The 18,738-nt window shown below is 38.1% G+C and overlaps 1 protein-coding gene across 1 annotated transcript in view; it reads right to left on the bottom strand.

The window, feature by feature from the left end:
- Positions 1-3,099: 3,099 nt before the first annotated feature.
- PLCB4 (phospholipase C beta 4) overlaps positions 3,100-18,738 on the bottom strand; it is a 266,056-nt gene continuing 250,417 nt past the window's right edge. The window contains exons 34-37 of the mRNA XM_031934696.1: positions 15,245-15,346; positions 11,093-11,150; positions 10,561-10,647; positions 3,100-4,990 (exon numbers count right to left, since the gene is read on the bottom strand). Coding sequence (XP_031790556.1) covers positions 4,922-4,990; positions 10,561-10,647; positions 11,093-11,150; positions 15,245-15,346 — 316 coding nt within the window. The 3' untranslated portion in view covers positions 3,100-4,921. The remainder of the gene's footprint in view (positions 4,991-10,560; positions 10,648-11,092; positions 11,151-15,244; positions 15,347-18,738) is intronic.

Genomic DNA, 18,738 nt, shown 5'->3' on the forward strand with positions numbered 1-18,738 from the left:
GAGGAAAGGAGTGGAAGAGGCACAGCATCATTTATCACGATAAGTACAGTGTAGACACCTATTTTTTAATGTAAAAGCAACGGTGCTGCTATTTTAACCATCTCCCTACTCCCCCGACCCGCCTAATATTTTTTCATTATTCTAACCTACAGAGCAGAACGTTTTCCACAAAATATTATTAAAGAAGATGGCTCATAAATATTCATCCCAGCGGCACCACCCGGATTTATTATGACATTAAAGATGCAATTAAAATGTGTGCTTGAGATTCTGTTCAATGCCAAGCATCAAAGAAAAGTTGTAGAAACGTGTGGCCATGTTAGACTTGCGCAAGTGATGATGAAGGAGAAGCTATTTAGGGTTTTGAATGAGGCATCCCTAAGATAACCTCACTAATAAAATAATAGGGGTATTCCCTCTTCACTCTCCATAATCTCTCAATGTTGATGGGTCCACACTATTAGATCCCTGATGGCCACTGTGATACATTGCACTGTTTTAAAAGTATGCTAACAATAAGTATTAAGAAAAATTGTTTTCCTTGGAATTGAAAAGATACTTTGCAAAAAAGCTTCTTTTCATTAAGTTTTCAAAGGCATTTCCTGCCCTGCCCAAGAGACTACACAGATGGTTACAAATCCTTCGTTTTACTTCATAGAAAATAACTTAGTCATTCGATAGCTAGTGACTACCTGTTCTTTGAAAAGCAACTGAACAAAGTCTGAAAAGAAATTCGTCAAGACTGGTGGAAAAGTCTCGTGCTTAAATAGCTTTTAAAGTATAAATGGATAAATGAAAAACGGCAGGTTACTTCTTGCTTGGGAGAATGAGAGAACTTTTTGGAAATGGTATTTTTGGAGGTTGCTTTTCAAGACTTGATAGAGCATTATTATGTAATGTGGCTAGAAAAGATGTGTACTATGTGTATGTGAACAAAGAATAGTGATAAATTCATATTGATTAAAATGAGTAGGCATGTTGGGGGCAGAAAATGAATGCTGTTAACACTAATTTCAACATTATTCTTTAGGTAGTAGACACGAATTCTGCATTTACAAGCAGAATGGTAAGGTGATTACAGGTGTCATTTGGGAAGATTAATCTCTGTGTAAAAGGGATTTGGAGGGCAAAGAAATTGAACAGCAAGTTTAAAATTCTGAACATTGAGTTATAAGGAAGGAGAAGGAAGTTCTCAAGACAGGGCAGAATTCGTAAGTTTTATGAACAGATTGGGGGCTGGAGGAAATGAGATGGAGCAGAAAAAGATGGCCCCAAGGTTTAGCACTGGTTATGGACTATTAAAATATGTGGGGAGGACAGATGGAGAAAGGGTCTCTATTTTTTTTAATTAATCGCATGCAATGTGCACATGGCCACCTATTTATTGAAATCTGAGAGGGAGAGTCAGAGCTTCTGGAAAGAAGGGTAAAGGCTAGAATTACAGATTTGAGAATTACATGCAAAGAAGTAGAAATCAAAGGCATGTGATTGGAAGAAACAGCTAAAGGAAACAGAAGATTCTCCAAATAAAGACAGTGAAAGATAGATTTCTTTCCCTTTTGGAATTGCTTTCCAGGAAGCTCACTGCTAAATTTGAAACTCGGTGGCAGAATGGTTCCTTAGTTTAAGTTTTCTGATAAAATGATTCCCTTGTCTCCTATCTTTAAAACTTCCTCTCCTCCTTAAGGCTTAGGGTTGAGGAGTTTGTATACTACTTTTGGAATACTACATATTTCATGGATTCCAAGATGTGTATATTTTTCACATTTTAACATCTCTGAAATTGGGATGTGCCTTGACAATCACTGGATGGTTTATCATAGTTTAATTGGCAGTGTCTTTCATTCTGTGTGGTATATAAAATAATGGTATATGCTATGATCAATAATGCCTTGGATTTGATGAAAGATGGTACTTTCTGATGTGTTTCCCTAACTTGGTAACCTGGCTGTTTTTCCATGAAGCCTTTTATTCCCCCAAAAGGTGAAGAGCAACCTACTTAGGAAAAGAGAAGTATGGTACTGTATGGGTATTCCATCAGTCAGGAATGGGTAGTTGAATATCTTTTCTGGGCTGAAAGAAAGAATAAAGGTAAGAATTGAGACTCAAGTGCCCTGGCTCCCAAATCAGAACAAAAAGTTCTGATGGTGGGAGAAGCAAGATATAGTATAAACCCAGATAGTCTTGGGGCCAGCATAAAGCTTGCTTCCTTCTTGCTTTTTGGGGCATTGCTCTGGAACATTTCAAGCCTCCTGGATTTAGAAGCCTCTGTGGTATTGGAACTACATGGCCCTAGTAGCTGACAAATGACCAAAGGAGTGTTTTGATGGACGGACCTGAGACAACACCATTGGTTCCTGCACAGCCCTCAAAGACCTGGAAGTTCTGCATATCCCAGAATAATGCTGGAATAAACTGATACCAGACTGAGGACTTGGCTGAGCAGGGACTTTGAACCACTGGGGTGGAAAGCTGCAGTAGAGTGCAGTTAGGGCATGTCCAACAATGGGGAAACCAGACGCTCCTACCAATTGCCAGGTGGACACATGAGCTTCCCTCACACCCAGATGCCATTTGGGGCAAAAAGCAAGATCTCTTGAATGGGGAGGGCCTCTAACAGGGAATTTGACTATCAAGTAACTAAACATGTCCCTGAAAATGTTTTTTTATAATTGGAAGAGCTGAGTTACTTTAACTGGCAATTAATTTTTCTTCATAATAAGGGAGAATGCAAGGTTTGAGTGTAATATGAACTTAACAATAGCAGGTGACACATCTTTTTGTTGCACATTTGAATTGTGTGTACATTTTAATCCTACTACAATGGATTAATGGTATGATGTCTCAAATACTAAAAGTAACCTGGATTAAAGACAAAAACTGGTTCCATATATAACACTGGAAAATATAAATGCTTATGGTGGTCTAGGAGGATGAAAAGCCAGAGAAGAAGTAAGAAAAATGGAAAAACTAGTAGTACCTCTCCAAAGCAGAAACAAGAGGAGGCAAGTGATGAATTTAGTCAAGTGTTACAGAATGGTGAGCACAGTTGAGCTCTTGGATTTGATTTGATTTGATGATGAGAAGCCATTCAGAATCTTTGAAAATTGGCAATCTAAATATGGTGATATTTTATTAACCATAATTTTTCATGAGATGTTAGTGCCAAAAGACATGTAGTCTAACTCCACTGTTTTTAAAGATAAGGAAACTAAGAACCAGAGATTTACAGAATCCAGTTCAAATCATAAATAGGAGAAAAACAAGTATATTACATCTGAAGTCAACTAGAATCTGCATGTTTTGCATCTTTTGGGTGAAAAACATGTTGGGGGTATTAATAAGCCCCCTTTGAAAATAACGATGAGATCATGCATATGAAAAAGGCAAAACATTTGCTAGAATGCATCTTGGGAGCAAATACTCTGACGAGTGTTATGTGTATTTTAACTTTTTATTAGAGAAGTTGGAAGTTTAATTTCAATATCGATGGTATCATCATTTTCTCCGCTTTGTTCAGAGGAACACACAGAATCAATTTGTACAAGCATATACAACAATTCATTTGGTGCTGTGCACTAAAATCAGTAATCTGATTAGTTCTAGACTACCGGGTTTCCATGCGCTCCTCTTGGCTTTGGTGGCATGGCTCAATTCCCAGCGGAATACTTTTTCATGCACTGTCTGCATCTCAACTACAACAGGCTTAAAGACCATGCAGATTAACACTGTAGCAAATTGTTTTGATATTTAACAGACATAAAAAGGTCATTTCCTGATATGAAATTCTGAAAATCTGCATAAATATTTTTGTGTAAAATTAAATTAGTTATGTATTTTTTTCAAACTAGAACTTGAAGTATCAAGAATGCCCACATAATTCATATACACATATATATAGACTTTTTCATTATGCTAAAAGTCTTGATAGTCAAATTATATTCTGTGCCATACATTTATTTAACCAGTATTTATTTGGCATTAGGTTAACTGTGTCTGTATGGATTAGTCTTTACTGGTGCTTGTGTATCATGCAAACATAGTTCTAGTATTCCTGCTTACTAATCTTGTCATGTGGCAATACTTAGATGATTTTGCTCTCTAACAGTGTGAATTAAAGAGTATAAATACTTTATACATGGTCACATTTACAAACGTTTGCCAATAATCACTTCACAATCTTTATGGTGTGAATTGTAGTATTTGGAATCTGCAGAAACAATTCCTATAAAGCAATGTCAGATGTCAACTTTCTTAAATGTGCCTAACACAGTTCTCCTTTGAGTAATGATGAGTTTTGGCACACATACACTGCTCTATTTTTCTATTGTTCTAATAATTTCCACAACTTTTACAGGAAATTAGCCTCTGATGGCATGGTAGAGACACGGCACTTACTGATGAGGTAACTTAGATGTAGAAAAATTTTGCAAAATTATTTGTCTAGCAGACCACCACTTCTGCTAATACATTTGTAGACAGAGTTTTCTTTTCCTAGTGCATGCACTTGCTATGAAATTGCGAATGCACTGTTTTTTGTTTTTGTTTTTTTTGCTGCAGCTCAAACATGTCCTAAGGCATCACAAAGGAGAGTTGTTAACACCAAGCTCATTTACTTGTGATGGTATTTTACAGCAAACATGTTTAAGTTGTATTATCAATGCTTAAACTCTGCCTTACTGGAATAGTAAATTGTTGTGGATTTGTAGCTACTTTTGTTTGGCCAAGGAAATGCAATACTCAAGCTGTTAAATAGAAGTCAATCAGACATTCCAAGTCTCTCTGGTTTCAGATATCATCTTGTTTACACATAAAGGAAACAAAATAAACAGCTTTCATCCACGGAGTTTGTGTTCAGAAGTTTGTGAGTGAATCTTTTGATGCTTTGTGGGTTTGCTGCTTCAGTTTGCATTTTGGAGTTTCATACTACTGTTGCTGGTCTGCGGTCCATCTCGGCTTCCAATTTCACCATCTGCTGCATCTCCTTCGCCTATAACATCAGAAACATGGCCTTACGTGTGTTGAAATCCTTATCTGAAGGCACTTAACAACCCTGGCCTCTCTTCTCCCATAAATAGGATCCTGTCACCACATTCTTGCTACTCAAAATACGGTCCACGTAGAAGCAGCGCAGCATTGCCTGGGACCTTCTTAGAAACATAGAATCTTGGAGTCTACCCCAGACCTATTGAATCAGTTAAAATCTTCATTTTAACAAGATCTCCAGGAAGTTTTTATACACATTAAATTTTGAGAAGGACTGGTTTACACAGTGCCAGGAGAACCACTTGAAAAGAGGGTAGACCACTTGCTTCATCTTTAGACTGAAAAAGGGCAGGTTACTTCTTGCCACTTCTTACCACAAACTGTTTGATTTAGTTTCTACAGATTGACACGTTGCTTTGACTGTGTGTAGATAATTTTATCACATTTAGAATAAGTATTGCTTATGTACAACTTATTTCCTAAATAGCCTGGAATTTAGTTAAAAGTAATTCCCTAAGAATCTAATTGATAGAGAAGTTCAGTTGAGAGCATATTACACTGGACTGGCTGGAGTCTTCTGTAAATGGAATGTTACAGGAACATGCAGGCCTTCAGGAATCCTATTGTGCAAACTCTATCCCTGTGGGCTCTTACTTCTCTAGGGTAATTTTTATGGACTACCAGGAAGTAAGCAATAGTGAATTTAACCTCATGAGTTTAGATTGTCACTAAGACAACAAGCTAATTCGAGAAGAGGAAAGGGGGTATGACGGGGGCAGCGTCCGGTGAGAAATACTTGCTTGGAAACAGGAAAAAATCAAATAGTACATTTCAGCTTTTATTATCCAATTGGTAGCCTGGATGCTTTTGCCCAACCCAATGCACGTATCTTTTGAGGAATGAGGATTGCCCATTTCTTTTTTTAGTGACATGCTGCTTTGAGATAAAGGATGTTTGAAAACAGAAACATGAACCTATGAAGATACAAATCGGAGGCAGATTCTGAAGTGCCCTGATGTTAATATTCATGTCTGCTTAGATATTCCAACTAAATGGAAGGTTACTGGGAAGGGGTTTGGTCAACTCTGTACATTATACGAGAAGCATCTTCCAAATGAATTCTTGTGACAAAATTAATTTAACCCATAGACTATACTGTGATTTCCTTCTTCTTCTTACTTCTATATTTTGGCATTAAGTTTCATTTTGGTGAGGATGGATATAATAACACCAAATAATTAAATCTTTCTGTGTAAATTTGGGATGGGTGGTTCCCTCTGTCCAGATATTTTTTATGCCTAAAGTATAGTAATACTCTAATAGAGAAATGAAGAAATGGAGAAAAATATACAAACATGAAACTATGACACAAACAGTATTCATAAGGGATGACAGTGAAACATTATCAGCACTGGAAATTAAATACTTCCATGTTCAGTAAATAGTAGAAAACGATTCTCTGTGCTTCTCCCCCTTTAGCTTCTGAAGAAAGTATTGACCACGGTGTAGAAGGAAGAATCATAGAACATTACAAGACTATTCCAACAGCTAAGTTTTTGTATGAGTTGGGTGACCATTCATTCTCATTTGTCTGAGGCAATTCCAGTTTATGCCTGTAGTCCTAGATATTACGAACAGAGCTGCCTTTCACTCTCAAAACTATCTGGGTATGGACAATAAATTATATGGTCACCTTACTTATGAGGGGTGATCAGGGTCTTTAGCAGATGGGACTTAGCAGAGAGCATGACAAGAGTCATCGTGTAATGTTTCTACACGCAGAGCACAGCTCCGTCATTAAAAACCACCAACCAACATTTACCGGGTGCTTTAAAAATTAATTGGAGTCATATTAACATTTGTGAGTGATCTGACTCTGTGACCCTGTCTTAGCTGTGGTCAGTCCAAATGACAGCTGCACATCACTGCTCTGGTTATGTCTTTATTACCATGATCTGTTTCCCAGATCTGCAATAGAAAATACAGGCTCAAATACCCTCAGAAGTAATTATCTAAAGACTCTGGGCATTTTGGCATGAATATGACATCAGAAATCCAAGCATGGAATAGTCAAGCTTTTAAATCCAAACCCTTCAGATATTAGTTATGACCAGATGTGACTCATAAATGGAGACTGCACAGAGAATATGGACGTAGTCGAGAAGGAAAGCAATGTCTTGCTTATCAGAGTTTCGGTCCTACCTTGCGATTGGGACACTGCATGACAGGATTTCAAAAGCTGTTTGTACAAAAATAGTAATGTCAAAATTGAGTCATACATACAAAGCAAAGAAAATAAATGAATATTGAAGTGAATTTGAGAAATGAATGCAAAACCATATACAGAAAAGCAAAAAGCTAAGGATAAAACACGTACACACCCCTCTGTGACAAACTTTCCCCTAGTTGATCTCAACAGAAAAAAAAAAAAAAAAGAAACAAAACAAACAACCAACGCCTATCATCCCCAGACTGTGCCTCTCTTCTGTGGCAGTAAGTGGAGAGCCTAGCCTTTAAGCAAAACCTTTTACCTCTCTGTATTAAATGATAGGATTGATGACAAAAATCAATTTTTGAGACTCGAGTGTGTGACAGTAATGGAGTCGTTAATGTTTGAAATGGTACATGTCAAGACAGATGAGATATACTGTGTAGCTGGGAGGTCTATGAAAAAACTCAAGTAGGAAAAACATCCCCAACCTTCAGAGTTTTAAGTGAATAATCTGCTGACCAAGTAGGCAAGGACATAAACTGGCTTACAAATAGCTTAGAAGGTGAGGATCCAGAATCAGGACCAAAACATACTGCCGCTTGGTTTGTTTCTGCCAATGCCCCCAACACTGGGTTAGCTAATGGACTGAATCCATTCCAGGCCTTGCTTTGGAAGGGGAGATTTGGGACACTGATTAGGAGTAGGGTCACAGGAAAACAGAAAGAAACCTTTGAGGGAAATACTATGGGAGAATGTTTACATTTACCTCTGGCTTAGAAAAAAAGTCTTGGGATTTAACAATTATTTAGCATATTGTTGTGGAAGTTTGAATTGTCTGGAGACAGAGAACTGTTCTTGCTGATGAAACGTTTACCTGGTTATGAAGGGAGATATACTATATAGTTCCAGACCTTGCCTTTTCATGAGTAAAGAAGTGAAGTCACTGTATCTTTTGCACTGTGCCCATGACAGTGTTGTACCATACAGAGTAACTGTGAATTGAGAGCTTTCTCACCCTTAAATGCCAAAAATACTAGAAAGATCTGGGATTCAATTTGCAATTGAACAGGCCATATTTCTAAAGCAAAGCTTAACACAGAAATTCAAGTCCAAATTCTTTGCTTGCCAGAAGCATCAGTATGATATCTTAAATGTCTTTTCCTTGAATCTCATTAAATCTTTATCAGGTCTCAAGCCTTTTCATGTTCTATGCTTTCCCAAGCTTTTGTGACTCACAGTATCAGTCGTGGGTGGTAGACCTTAAACGACATTATTTGAATTTCTGGAACAAAAAGCCAGCACTCTCCCAATACAGTCTAATCAATATAGCTATCACTAATCTAGCAGTTTAATGCAAGAACTCTGGTGTGGCTTGAATTAGTCATGTATTAGGATAAAAGCTCAAAGTGATTTTTAAAAATTATGTACTTCGGCTCTGAAACTAGCGACACAAGATGACTGTATTCTCTAGCTCTGGCATACACCACTATTGTAGTGATGAGTAATTCTAAGCACATTTACATTCTTTAGTCAAACTTGTTGCTAAGCAACACAATTAATTTCCAAGTAGTTTCTTAATTTAGTTAACTAACACATAACTGTGCCTTACCTTTCACTGTGCCTTCTTCTAGGGAGAATTTTTAAAAACCTTCTCCAAGGCATCCTTATCCCTACCCATTGTCGAATCACTGAAGTGGCTTCTAAAGCTTTGGAGATGGTGGCTTTATCCTTATTCATATTCCTACATTTACCCCAGGAGCACTTTCTGAGAAGTGCTTTAAGAGCAAAACCATAAGCTAGGAAACTTGTACCAGAATGTGATGTGTTTATGAGTTGGTCAAATGAATTGGACCTATGGGGACAATAACCATGTATTGTCCCCTTGGAGTGGACTTGCTTATGAATAGAAGCATTTAGCTGAAAAGGAAATGGGAAACATAACTAGGAAGTATGTTGATGAATAAAATTTCTGTCCACCAAAAAGTAAAGAATCTGAAACTAGAAGTCAGATTTATCTGTTACCTTACTGACATAAAAAAATGATTTTTTTTTTTTTTTACTTTCTCAAAGGTACTTTTTAGTATAATTCCTACTTAAGTATTCTTCAAGGGGAGCCATTTACTTTGGAAAAAAGTATTCCTTAAATAAGATTGTTTTATAGATGGGAGAAAACAGGAAGGAACAATGAGGCACAAGTACATATTTCATCAAAACCTCTCCGTTTCTACATTGAATTACCTAGGAATAATAATTTCTATACCAACTACACCTAAAGAATAACATTTGAACTGACATTTGTCTGATACTTAAATGATAACTGAGGGTCTTGCTGTCACAGGAACTAGAGGGATTTCCATCAAATTGAAGGTTGCTGATGGGCTGTAGCCCATTTGGAAAGGTGCCCATCTGTACTATGCACCAGATAAAAATACATTTCTCTTGGTGCTGGTATATGCCCATTGGTCTAACTACACAGTTGGAATTGGGATAACTCCTTTTTTTTTTTTTTTTTGAGATGGAGTCTCACTCTGTCACCCAGGCTGGAGAGCTGTGGTGCGATCTTGGCTCACTGCACCCTCCACCTCCTGAGTTCAAGTGATTCTCCCGCCTCAGCCTACTAAGTCGCTGGGACTACAGGTGCATGCCACCAGGCCTGGCTAATTTTTGTATTTTTAGTAGAGGTGGGGCTTCACCATGTTGGCCAGGATGGTCTTGATCTCCTGACCTGATCCACCCTCCTCAGCCTCTCAAAGTGCTGGGCTTACAGGCGTGAGCCACTGTGTCCGGCCTGGATAACTCTTTATTTGTGTATATTTCTTTATTTAGTGTCTCGTCTTGCTGGGAAAAAGCACCAAAACTACGGTATCTACTCATGCTCAGTGGTTTGTAAAGTGACGGGGGCTCATGACTTTAGATTCTACCTGTAAGCCCCAGGGAGGTTTTTAAACTTCATTTTCAGATTGAGGTTGAAAATAGGTAGTTTCTCTCATTTGCTTTTAAACATCATATCCCTTGCCTGTAGTTTGCAAATTATAAAACTCTAAATGAAAATTAAGAAATACTTTGTAATCTATTTTTTTCATACTCTCGCTTTTAGTAATTTCATTCTTAGAATCCCCATAATTTATTCAAATATTCTTTTTTTTTTTTTTTTGGCATAGCCAGATTCTGCTCCTGCTCCAAAAACAGGTACTTTCTTTTCTTTTTGGATATAATGGAGAAAATATAGTAATGGGCAACAAATTCTTCTATCCACCTTTCAATTACGATATGCAAAAAGCCACTGGTCACTCTGGGCCACGGCATGTGTACCCCAAATTGGCTAGCTGCCTACATGTTTTTACATATTTTAGGTAAAATACCTGCTCATTCTGTTTCTCTAGGAATTCTAGATGTTCAAGCTGGACTTTTTTCAACTGATCCATTTCTTTGGACTGCTTCATTGCGAGCTGCAAAAAAATAAATAAATTAAAAAAATTAAAAAAAATTCTGATAAACTTTGGGTTACAATCTTAAAACAGGGATGAGAGATGACTTGTAACTTTATAATTTAAGTGAAAGAGATAATAATTTTTTAAAAATCATCTCAAAATTTGTGGAGTTTAAACTCTTAATTCTTTCTGGGAAGATCTTTCCTGCTAAAATCTTAGAAAATAATAGAGGACTTATGGATGACTAAACCTGGCTTCATTTTCTGTGTAAAATGGTGCCAAATCATTATCTTAAAGATTTTAGTGAGAGATTATTGCAGTTTTCAGGGAGCAGAGAAGCTAGAATGTTTAATGTACAGAAAAATCAAATTAAGCAAATTAGCTAGAGGTCTGGTGGCTAAGCATGAGTTATTGTTTATAGTTTTTTAAAGGAAGAATGCCAAAAATATAATAAAATACTTACTCTCTTTCTTTCTTCCAGAAACTTTTTAGTGTTGCTGCTGTTTAACTCCCTGACTCGCCTAAAAGCAATGGGCACAAATAATGGTTGGTATGACATTGAATGAAATTAATATTATATCAAATAAGAAAGAGCTATATTCCATCAAATTCTCTGGATGGAATTGTTGATTTATTTTTCTAATTTTTATTGTAGTATTTTCAAACATATAATGTCCAGAGAAGAATATTTTAAAAACTGTGTGTGTATCCCTCAGATTAACCAATATTAGTGTTTTGCCATGTTTATCTGACATTTTTAAAGACAATAAACAGTTACAGATGTAATTAATGCCCCATTTGTATTCTTCCTGATTCAGTTTTCCTTCTTCCTCTCTCCCCAGAGGTAACCACTATTGTGAATTTGGTGTGGATCCTCTCACCCACGTTTTAATATTTTAAGCCACATATAGACATGCCCATGTGTAACATAAGAGCTTCTCAAACTTTCCTGTGTATAGCAATCACCTGGAGAGATGACAAAAACCAGACTGTTGTGCCCTCCACTTTGAGCCTTTGATTCAGTGGCCCTGAGGTGGGAGGTCTGAATTTCTAATAAGCTCCCACATGATGCTGATGTCGCTGGTATTGTTTCATGTGTTTTCTATATGGACCCATAGAGTAACATAGTCTGGGTTTCTCCCCTTGGCTTACTACTTATTCTTTATGTTTTAGAGATACATCCATGTTCCAAACCACTTCATTATTTTCATTTGCTGTATGGATTTTTTCAATTTTATGAACAGACTACACTATTTCCTCATTGCCATTAACAAAAAGTAGGTTATTTTCAAACAACGCTACAATGATCGGGTGCATGGGCCCTGTAATACGTGACACAATAAGAGTCTGTTGAATAAATGGATGAGTGGATGAAGTGTGGTGTATATCTTCCTGTGCACATAGGCAAAGGCTGCTGTAGGGTGTATACTCAGACTTGCCAGTTGGCAGGGTACAAATAGGCTCCTCCTTACTCGAATCCAGTTGTCCCAACTGCATTTCCATCTGCAGTGTCTGGGTGTTACTCCTTCCCCGTATTTCTGCCCACTCTTAGTACTATCAGACTTTCTTGTCAGTTAGATGCTCCTATGGAATGGCATTGCTCATTGTTTTAACTTGCATTTCCCTGACTACTGGTGAGGTAGAGTGTTTTTCATGAGTGAAAAGACCTATAACTTCTTGAACTTCTGTAATAATTGTCAGTCTGTTCAGGATTACTCCATTTTCAGTCAGTTTTGGATATTTATATTTTTCAAAGCAATTCTGCACTCCATCTAACGTTTCAAATTTATTGGTAGTTTTTTTTTTTTTAATAGTAGACTTGTTTTTTCTCTGTAGTTAATTCCCTTTTTCACCCCTAACATCACTAATTCATGTTTTCTCTCTCTTTCTTCTTTAGTCTTGGTGGAAGCTAACTGATTTATTATTCTTGTCAAAGAAGCTTTTGTTTTTATGAATGCCCTCTATTGCATTTTGTTTTCTATTTCAGTATTTTTTGCTTTTTAAATTTATTTCTTTCCATCAGAGGTCTTTGGGTTCACTCTGTTTTTCCAACTTCATATTCTCTTTGAGTGGTTAGCTCATTAATTTTCACATCTTTTACAAAATATATGCATCTAGGCTGTACTTTTCACTCCAAATATCACTTCAACTACCCTCTACACATTGATAAATAATGTTTACATTGTCATTCAGTTATAAATATTGGGTAATTTCTGTTAAAATGTCTTCTTCGATCTAAAAATGTTAGTATGATTTTCAGTTTCTATATATCTTTCTTAGTGCTGTGACAAATTTTTAAATTTTATTTCTCCTTAGTTAGATAAAGCGGATACAAACATACACACAGTATGGGTTTAGAATATAACTATTATTTGGTATAGAAAAATTATTTTTCAAAAAACAGCCAATTTGTAGATATTTTGGAACCACTTACCACTGGATACAAACTTACAAGAGATAGCAGAGTAGAGTGACAATACTTAGCCAAAAATGTATAGTACTTGGGTGATGGACAACCTAAACATCCTGACTTGATCACTGGGCATTGTATACATGTAAAGTTTTCTCATGTACCCCCATACAGTTGCACAAATAAAAATAGAAAGTTACAATAAATAAGTACAGTTTTCAAACTAAGATAAATTTTAAGAACCTTGCTAATTAAGTTAGCAGTAACTCCAAATTGAAGATAATTTGACCTCAACCAAGCTAAAGTCCACCTTGTCACATATTTGAAAAAGATGGTAAAAAGCTATTAATTGGCACATTTGTCATGGTTAATTCTATATTTCACTTTGGACAGTTTAAAACAGTTCAAATTAATGAGGTTTTATCATGGCTGGAATATTTGGTGTTTTCAAGCTGAAGAAGGTGTCATTTCCATGTATATAAGGCCCTTAAATAAAGTTGCTTATCTGAGAATAACATCCAGAGAATGACACTTTTTACTTTTCTTTTCTTTTTTGAGATGGAGTCTTGCTCTGTCGCCCAAGCTGGAGTGTAGTGGCGCAATCTTGGCTCACTGCAAGCTCCGCCTCCCGGGTGCACGCCATTCTCCTGCCTCAGCCTCCTGAGTAGCTGGGATTACAGGAATGCACCACCACGCCCAGCTAATTTTTTGGTATTTTTAGTAGAGATGGAGTTTCACCATGTTGGTCAAGCTGGTCCCGAACTCCTGACCTCAGGTAATCTGCCCACCTCGGCCTTCCAAAGTGCTGGGATTATAGGTGTGAACCACTGTACCTGGCTCATAAAACAGCTTTTCTCTGAGACATGGACTTCAGCCAGAAGGCCACCTTCATGCTAGGTATTATTCTCCCCATAGAAGGAACCCCACTGTCCCTAACTGCTGGTGGCGTAGTGGTTATGGAGCTGACAGCATTTGTATTCGCAGAGATTTCCCGAGGTGGATGACGGGCAGCACAGGTGATCGTTAGGAATTAAGTACCTATCCCTTGGGTAACATGACTATTGACAGCTCCTCAGATCCCCTTTACTGGCTGTGTCTAAAGGGCTTGCACCTGACACCTTCTATGGAGGTCACACAAACCTTCCCCCCAATCTCAGGCAGCCAATGGCTGCCTAATACAGAAACACAAAAGCCTGGTACTCTTGCTTCAAAGAGGGACAAATCTGTGGTACAATTTTTTATTTGAAGTTACAGGGACCCTAGGTGAGACCACATCCTTGCTTAGGGCCTGTCCTGGGCCTTCCTGCTTCCTCACGCCCTTGCTCTGAAGGTCCCTTCCTCAGTGAATCACAAGCACCTCAATTCCTGTCTTGATCTGCTTCCAGAAAATTCACCTAACATAAGGACAAATGAGACAAACGGGATGGGAGCTTTAAAGATGATCCCATGTGAAGGACTACTGAAGAAGACCATCCCCCTGACTGCTGCTGCTATTCAGAACTGGCCCATCCAGAACAGACTGACACCTGAGCAGGGGAGAGGCTTGCAGCATGACCCAATGGAACCTGGGAAGGAGGCTTCAGAATTATATTGACTATAGGCTGGGCGCAGTGGATCACGCCTATAATCCCAGCACTTTGGGAGGCTGAGGCAGGCAGATCACTTGAGGTCAGGAGTTCAAGACCAGTCTGGCCAACATGGTGAAACCCCCATCTCTACTAAAAATACAAAAATTAGCCAGGTGTGGTGGTACATGCCTGTAATCCCAGCTACTAGGGAGGCTGAGGCAGGAGAATCGCTTGAACCCAGGAGGCGGAGGTTGCAGTGAGCTGAGATTGGGCCATTGCACTCTAGCTTAGGTGAAAAAGCAAGAAGACTCCGTCTCAAAACAAGCAAGCAAAATAAATAAATAAATAAAAAAGAATTACATTATGTCATATTTTATACAACTTTGTTTGTAAAGCAGCACATATATATTGAATGTAAACTGATTTTGCTGGTGGTAGTAAGCAACCAGAAAATGTGGACAATTGTTCTACAGTGATAATAACAAATCTTCATTGCAGTTATAATAGCAGAATTCCTAGTCAAAAGTCACAATTGTTTTTATGTCTCAGTTGTGTTTGTGTGTACACATGTAAAGAAAATTGAGACTGTGTCCTCAGGTCAATGCCATATTCCTGCAGTGAGCACTCTCAGACTTACCTTTCCCGTTCTGCCTTATTCTTGATAGATTTATCTTGGCTGATGGCTTTGCTATTTTCCATAGAAATCTTAGCCTGGTGTGCTCGCATTTCCTTGCTTTCCCTATGTATTAAAAACAAGAAAACAAACAGGCAGGGGGATGTAGAGTTTGTGTTTAATGGGTAGAGAGATTCATCTGGGGAAAATGAAAAAGTTCTGGAGGTGGATGTTAGTAACGGGTACACAACAATGTGAATGTACTTAATGCCATGCACTTAATGGTTACAATGGTAAAGTTTACATTTTATTTATATCGACATAATTTAAACATGGAAAAAAACCAAAAATACTTCTGTTTATAGCAATATGACTAGGCTTACTCCTCTCACTCTTTTTTTTTTTTTTTTTCTATTATCGAGCTCATCGACTTCTGTATTTTGGAAAAAGGAGGGAAGGGACCCCAAGCTATATGCATGCTGATCCCTGAGGGGCAGTGGCCACCTAGTGGTGAAGTGACAGTGATGGCCTGTGATGAGGAGACAGTATTTTTGCCTATTAATATAAAGATCTCGGCTTTGCCTCATATTATATGGGACCAGATGGGCTGGAAGAGAGAGAGAAAATGTTCTAACCCTCACAAACAGCCTTCCTGTTTCTATCAGCCACGGGAATGAAAGGGACTAAATGGTTTCAAGTAAGCACGGGGAACAGCAAAAAAGTAGGTTTGCAGGTGACCAACCACTGTATGTGTGAATGTGTGAATGCATGTGTATGCATGACACACATGTTTATTTATGTGTGCATTAAAGGAATAAAACTTAAATACTACATAGTATATGATTACAAAAATTTTTTTCGATAACCTAGGGAGATCTATTGAAAGCGCTGCCTGGAAACCAGCATCCAAGCAGTCAGGTTACCTAGGCACTGCTATTTGCTCTGCATCCAATGAGATGGGCAACACTGAAGTGGAGAGTTGCTCACTCAGCTACCCTAGAGCCACTTCAGCAGGAACATGTATAGAAACTCTGGACCGAAGAAGATCATTCTCAGATTTTACCATAACTTGTTAGGAAATTGACCTTTCTGTATTCATTCCTTCAGCAAACACCAATGACCAAATGCTGCAGACAAATGTCAAGAAAGCAAAGATTTGTAACCAAGAATAATGGTTGTGATCATGAGGAAGAAACACAACCACCAGGGGTTTGAGTAAAAGTTAAATACTGCTGTTGCTTTGAAAAGTGCTTTTTCCATAGGTTTATTTGTTCTATTTATTTTTTATTATACTTTAAGTCCTAGGGTACATGTACACAATGTGCAGGATTGATACATAGGTATACATGTGCCATGATGGTTTGCTGCACCCATCAACTTGTCATTTACATTAGGTATTTCTCCTAATGTTATCCCTCCCCCAGGCCCCCACCTCCCAAAAGGCCTCGGGGTGTGATGTTCCCCGCCCTGTGTCCAAGTGATCTCGTTGTTCAATTCCCACCTATGAGTAAGAACATAGGTGTTCGGTTTTCTGTCCTTGCAATAGTTTGCTGAGAATGATGGTTTCCAGCTTCATCTATGTCCCTACAAAGGAAACGAACTCATACTTTTGTAGAGCTGCATAGTATTCCATGGTGTATATGTACCACATTTTCTTTTTTTTTTTAATTTTTTAAAAAATTTTATTATTATTATACTTTAAGTTCTAGGGTACATGTGCATAACGTGCAGGTTTGTTACATATGTATACATGTGCCATGTTGGTGTGCTGCACCCATCAACTCGTCAGCACCCATCAACTCGTCATTTGTATCAGGTATAACTCCCAATGCAATCCCTCCCCCCTCCCCCCTCCCCATGATAGGCCCTGGTGTGTGATGTTCCCCTTCCCGAGTCCAAGTGATCTCATTGTTCAGTTCCCACCTATGAGTGAGAACATGCGGTGTTTGGTTTTCTGTTCTTGCAATAGTTTGCTGAGAATGATGGTTTCCAGCTGCATCCATGTCCCTACAAAGGACACAAACTCATCCTTTTTTATGGCTGCATAGCATTCCATGGTGTATATGTGCCACATTTTCTTAATCCAGTCTGTCACTGATGGACATTTGGGTTGATTCCAAGTCTTTGCTATTGTGAATAGTGCCACAATAAACATACGTGTGCATGTATCTTTATAGCAGCATGATTTATAATACTTTGGGTATATATCCAGTAATGGGATGGCTGGGTCATATGGTACTTCTAGTTCTAGATCCTTGAGGAATCGCCATACTGTTTTCCATAATGGTTGAACTAGTTTACAATCCCACCAACAGTGTAAAAGTGTTCCTATTTCTCCACATCCTCTCCAGCACCTGTTGTTTCCTGACTTTTGAATGATTGCCATTCTAACTGGTGTGAGATGGTATCTCATTGTGGTTTTGATTTGCATTTCTCTGATGGCGAGTGATGACGAGCATTTTTTCATGTGTCTGTTGGCTGTATGCATGTCTTCTTTTGAGAAATGTCTGTTCATATCCTTTGCCCACTTTTTGATGGGGTTGCTTGTTTTTTTCTTGTAAATTTGTTTGAGTTCTTTGTAGGTTCTGGATATTAGCCCTTTGTCTGATGAGTAGATTGCAAAAATTTTCTCCCACTCTGTGGGTTGCCTGTTCACTCTGATGGTAGTTTCTTTTGCTGTGCAGAAGCTCTTTAGTTTAATTAGATCCCATTTGTCAATTTTGGCTTTTGTTGCCGTTGCTTTTGGTGTTACAGACATGAAGTCCTTGCCCATGCCTATGTCCTGAATGGTATTACCTAGGTTTTCTTCTAGGGTTTTTATGGTATTAGGTCTAACATTTAAGTCTCTAATCCATCTTGAATTAATTTTCGTATAAGGAGTAAGGAAAGGATCCAGTTTCAGCTTTCTACTTATGGCTAGCCAATTTTCCCAGCACCATTTACTAAATCGGGAATCCTTTCCACTTTTCTTGTTTTCCTCAGGTTTGTCGAAGATCAGATGGCTGTAGATGTGTGGTATTATTTCTGAGGCCTCTGTTCTGTTCCATTGGTCTATATATCTGTTTTGGTACCAGTACCATGCTGTTTTGGTTACTGTAGCCTTGTAGTATGGTTTGAAGTCAGGTAGCGTGATGCCTCCAGCTTTGTTCTTTTGACTTAGGATTGTCTTGGCAATGCGGGCTCTTTTTTGGTTCCATATGAACTTTAGTTTTTTCCAATTCTGTGAAGAAACTCATTGGTAGCTTGATGTGGATGGCATTGAATCTATAAATGACCTTGGGCAGTATGGCCATTTTCACGATACTGATTCTTCCTATCCATGAGCATGGTATGTTCTTCCACTTGTTTGTGTCCTCTTTTATTTCACTGAGCAGTGATTTGTAGTTCTCCTTGAAGAGGTCCTTTACATCCCTTGTAAGTTGGATTCATAGGTATTTTATTCCCTTTGAAGCAATTGTGAATGGAAGTTCATTCATGATTTGGCTCTCTGTTTGATTGTTACTGGTGTATAAGAATGC

Source organism: Piliocolobus tephrosceles, chromosome 20, assembly GCF_002776525.5.
Source record: "Piliocolobus tephrosceles isolate RC106 chromosome 20, ASM277652v3, whole genome shotgun sequence".
NCBI lineage: Eukaryota > Metazoa > Chordata > Mammalia > Primates > Cercopithecidae > Piliocolobus > Piliocolobus tephrosceles.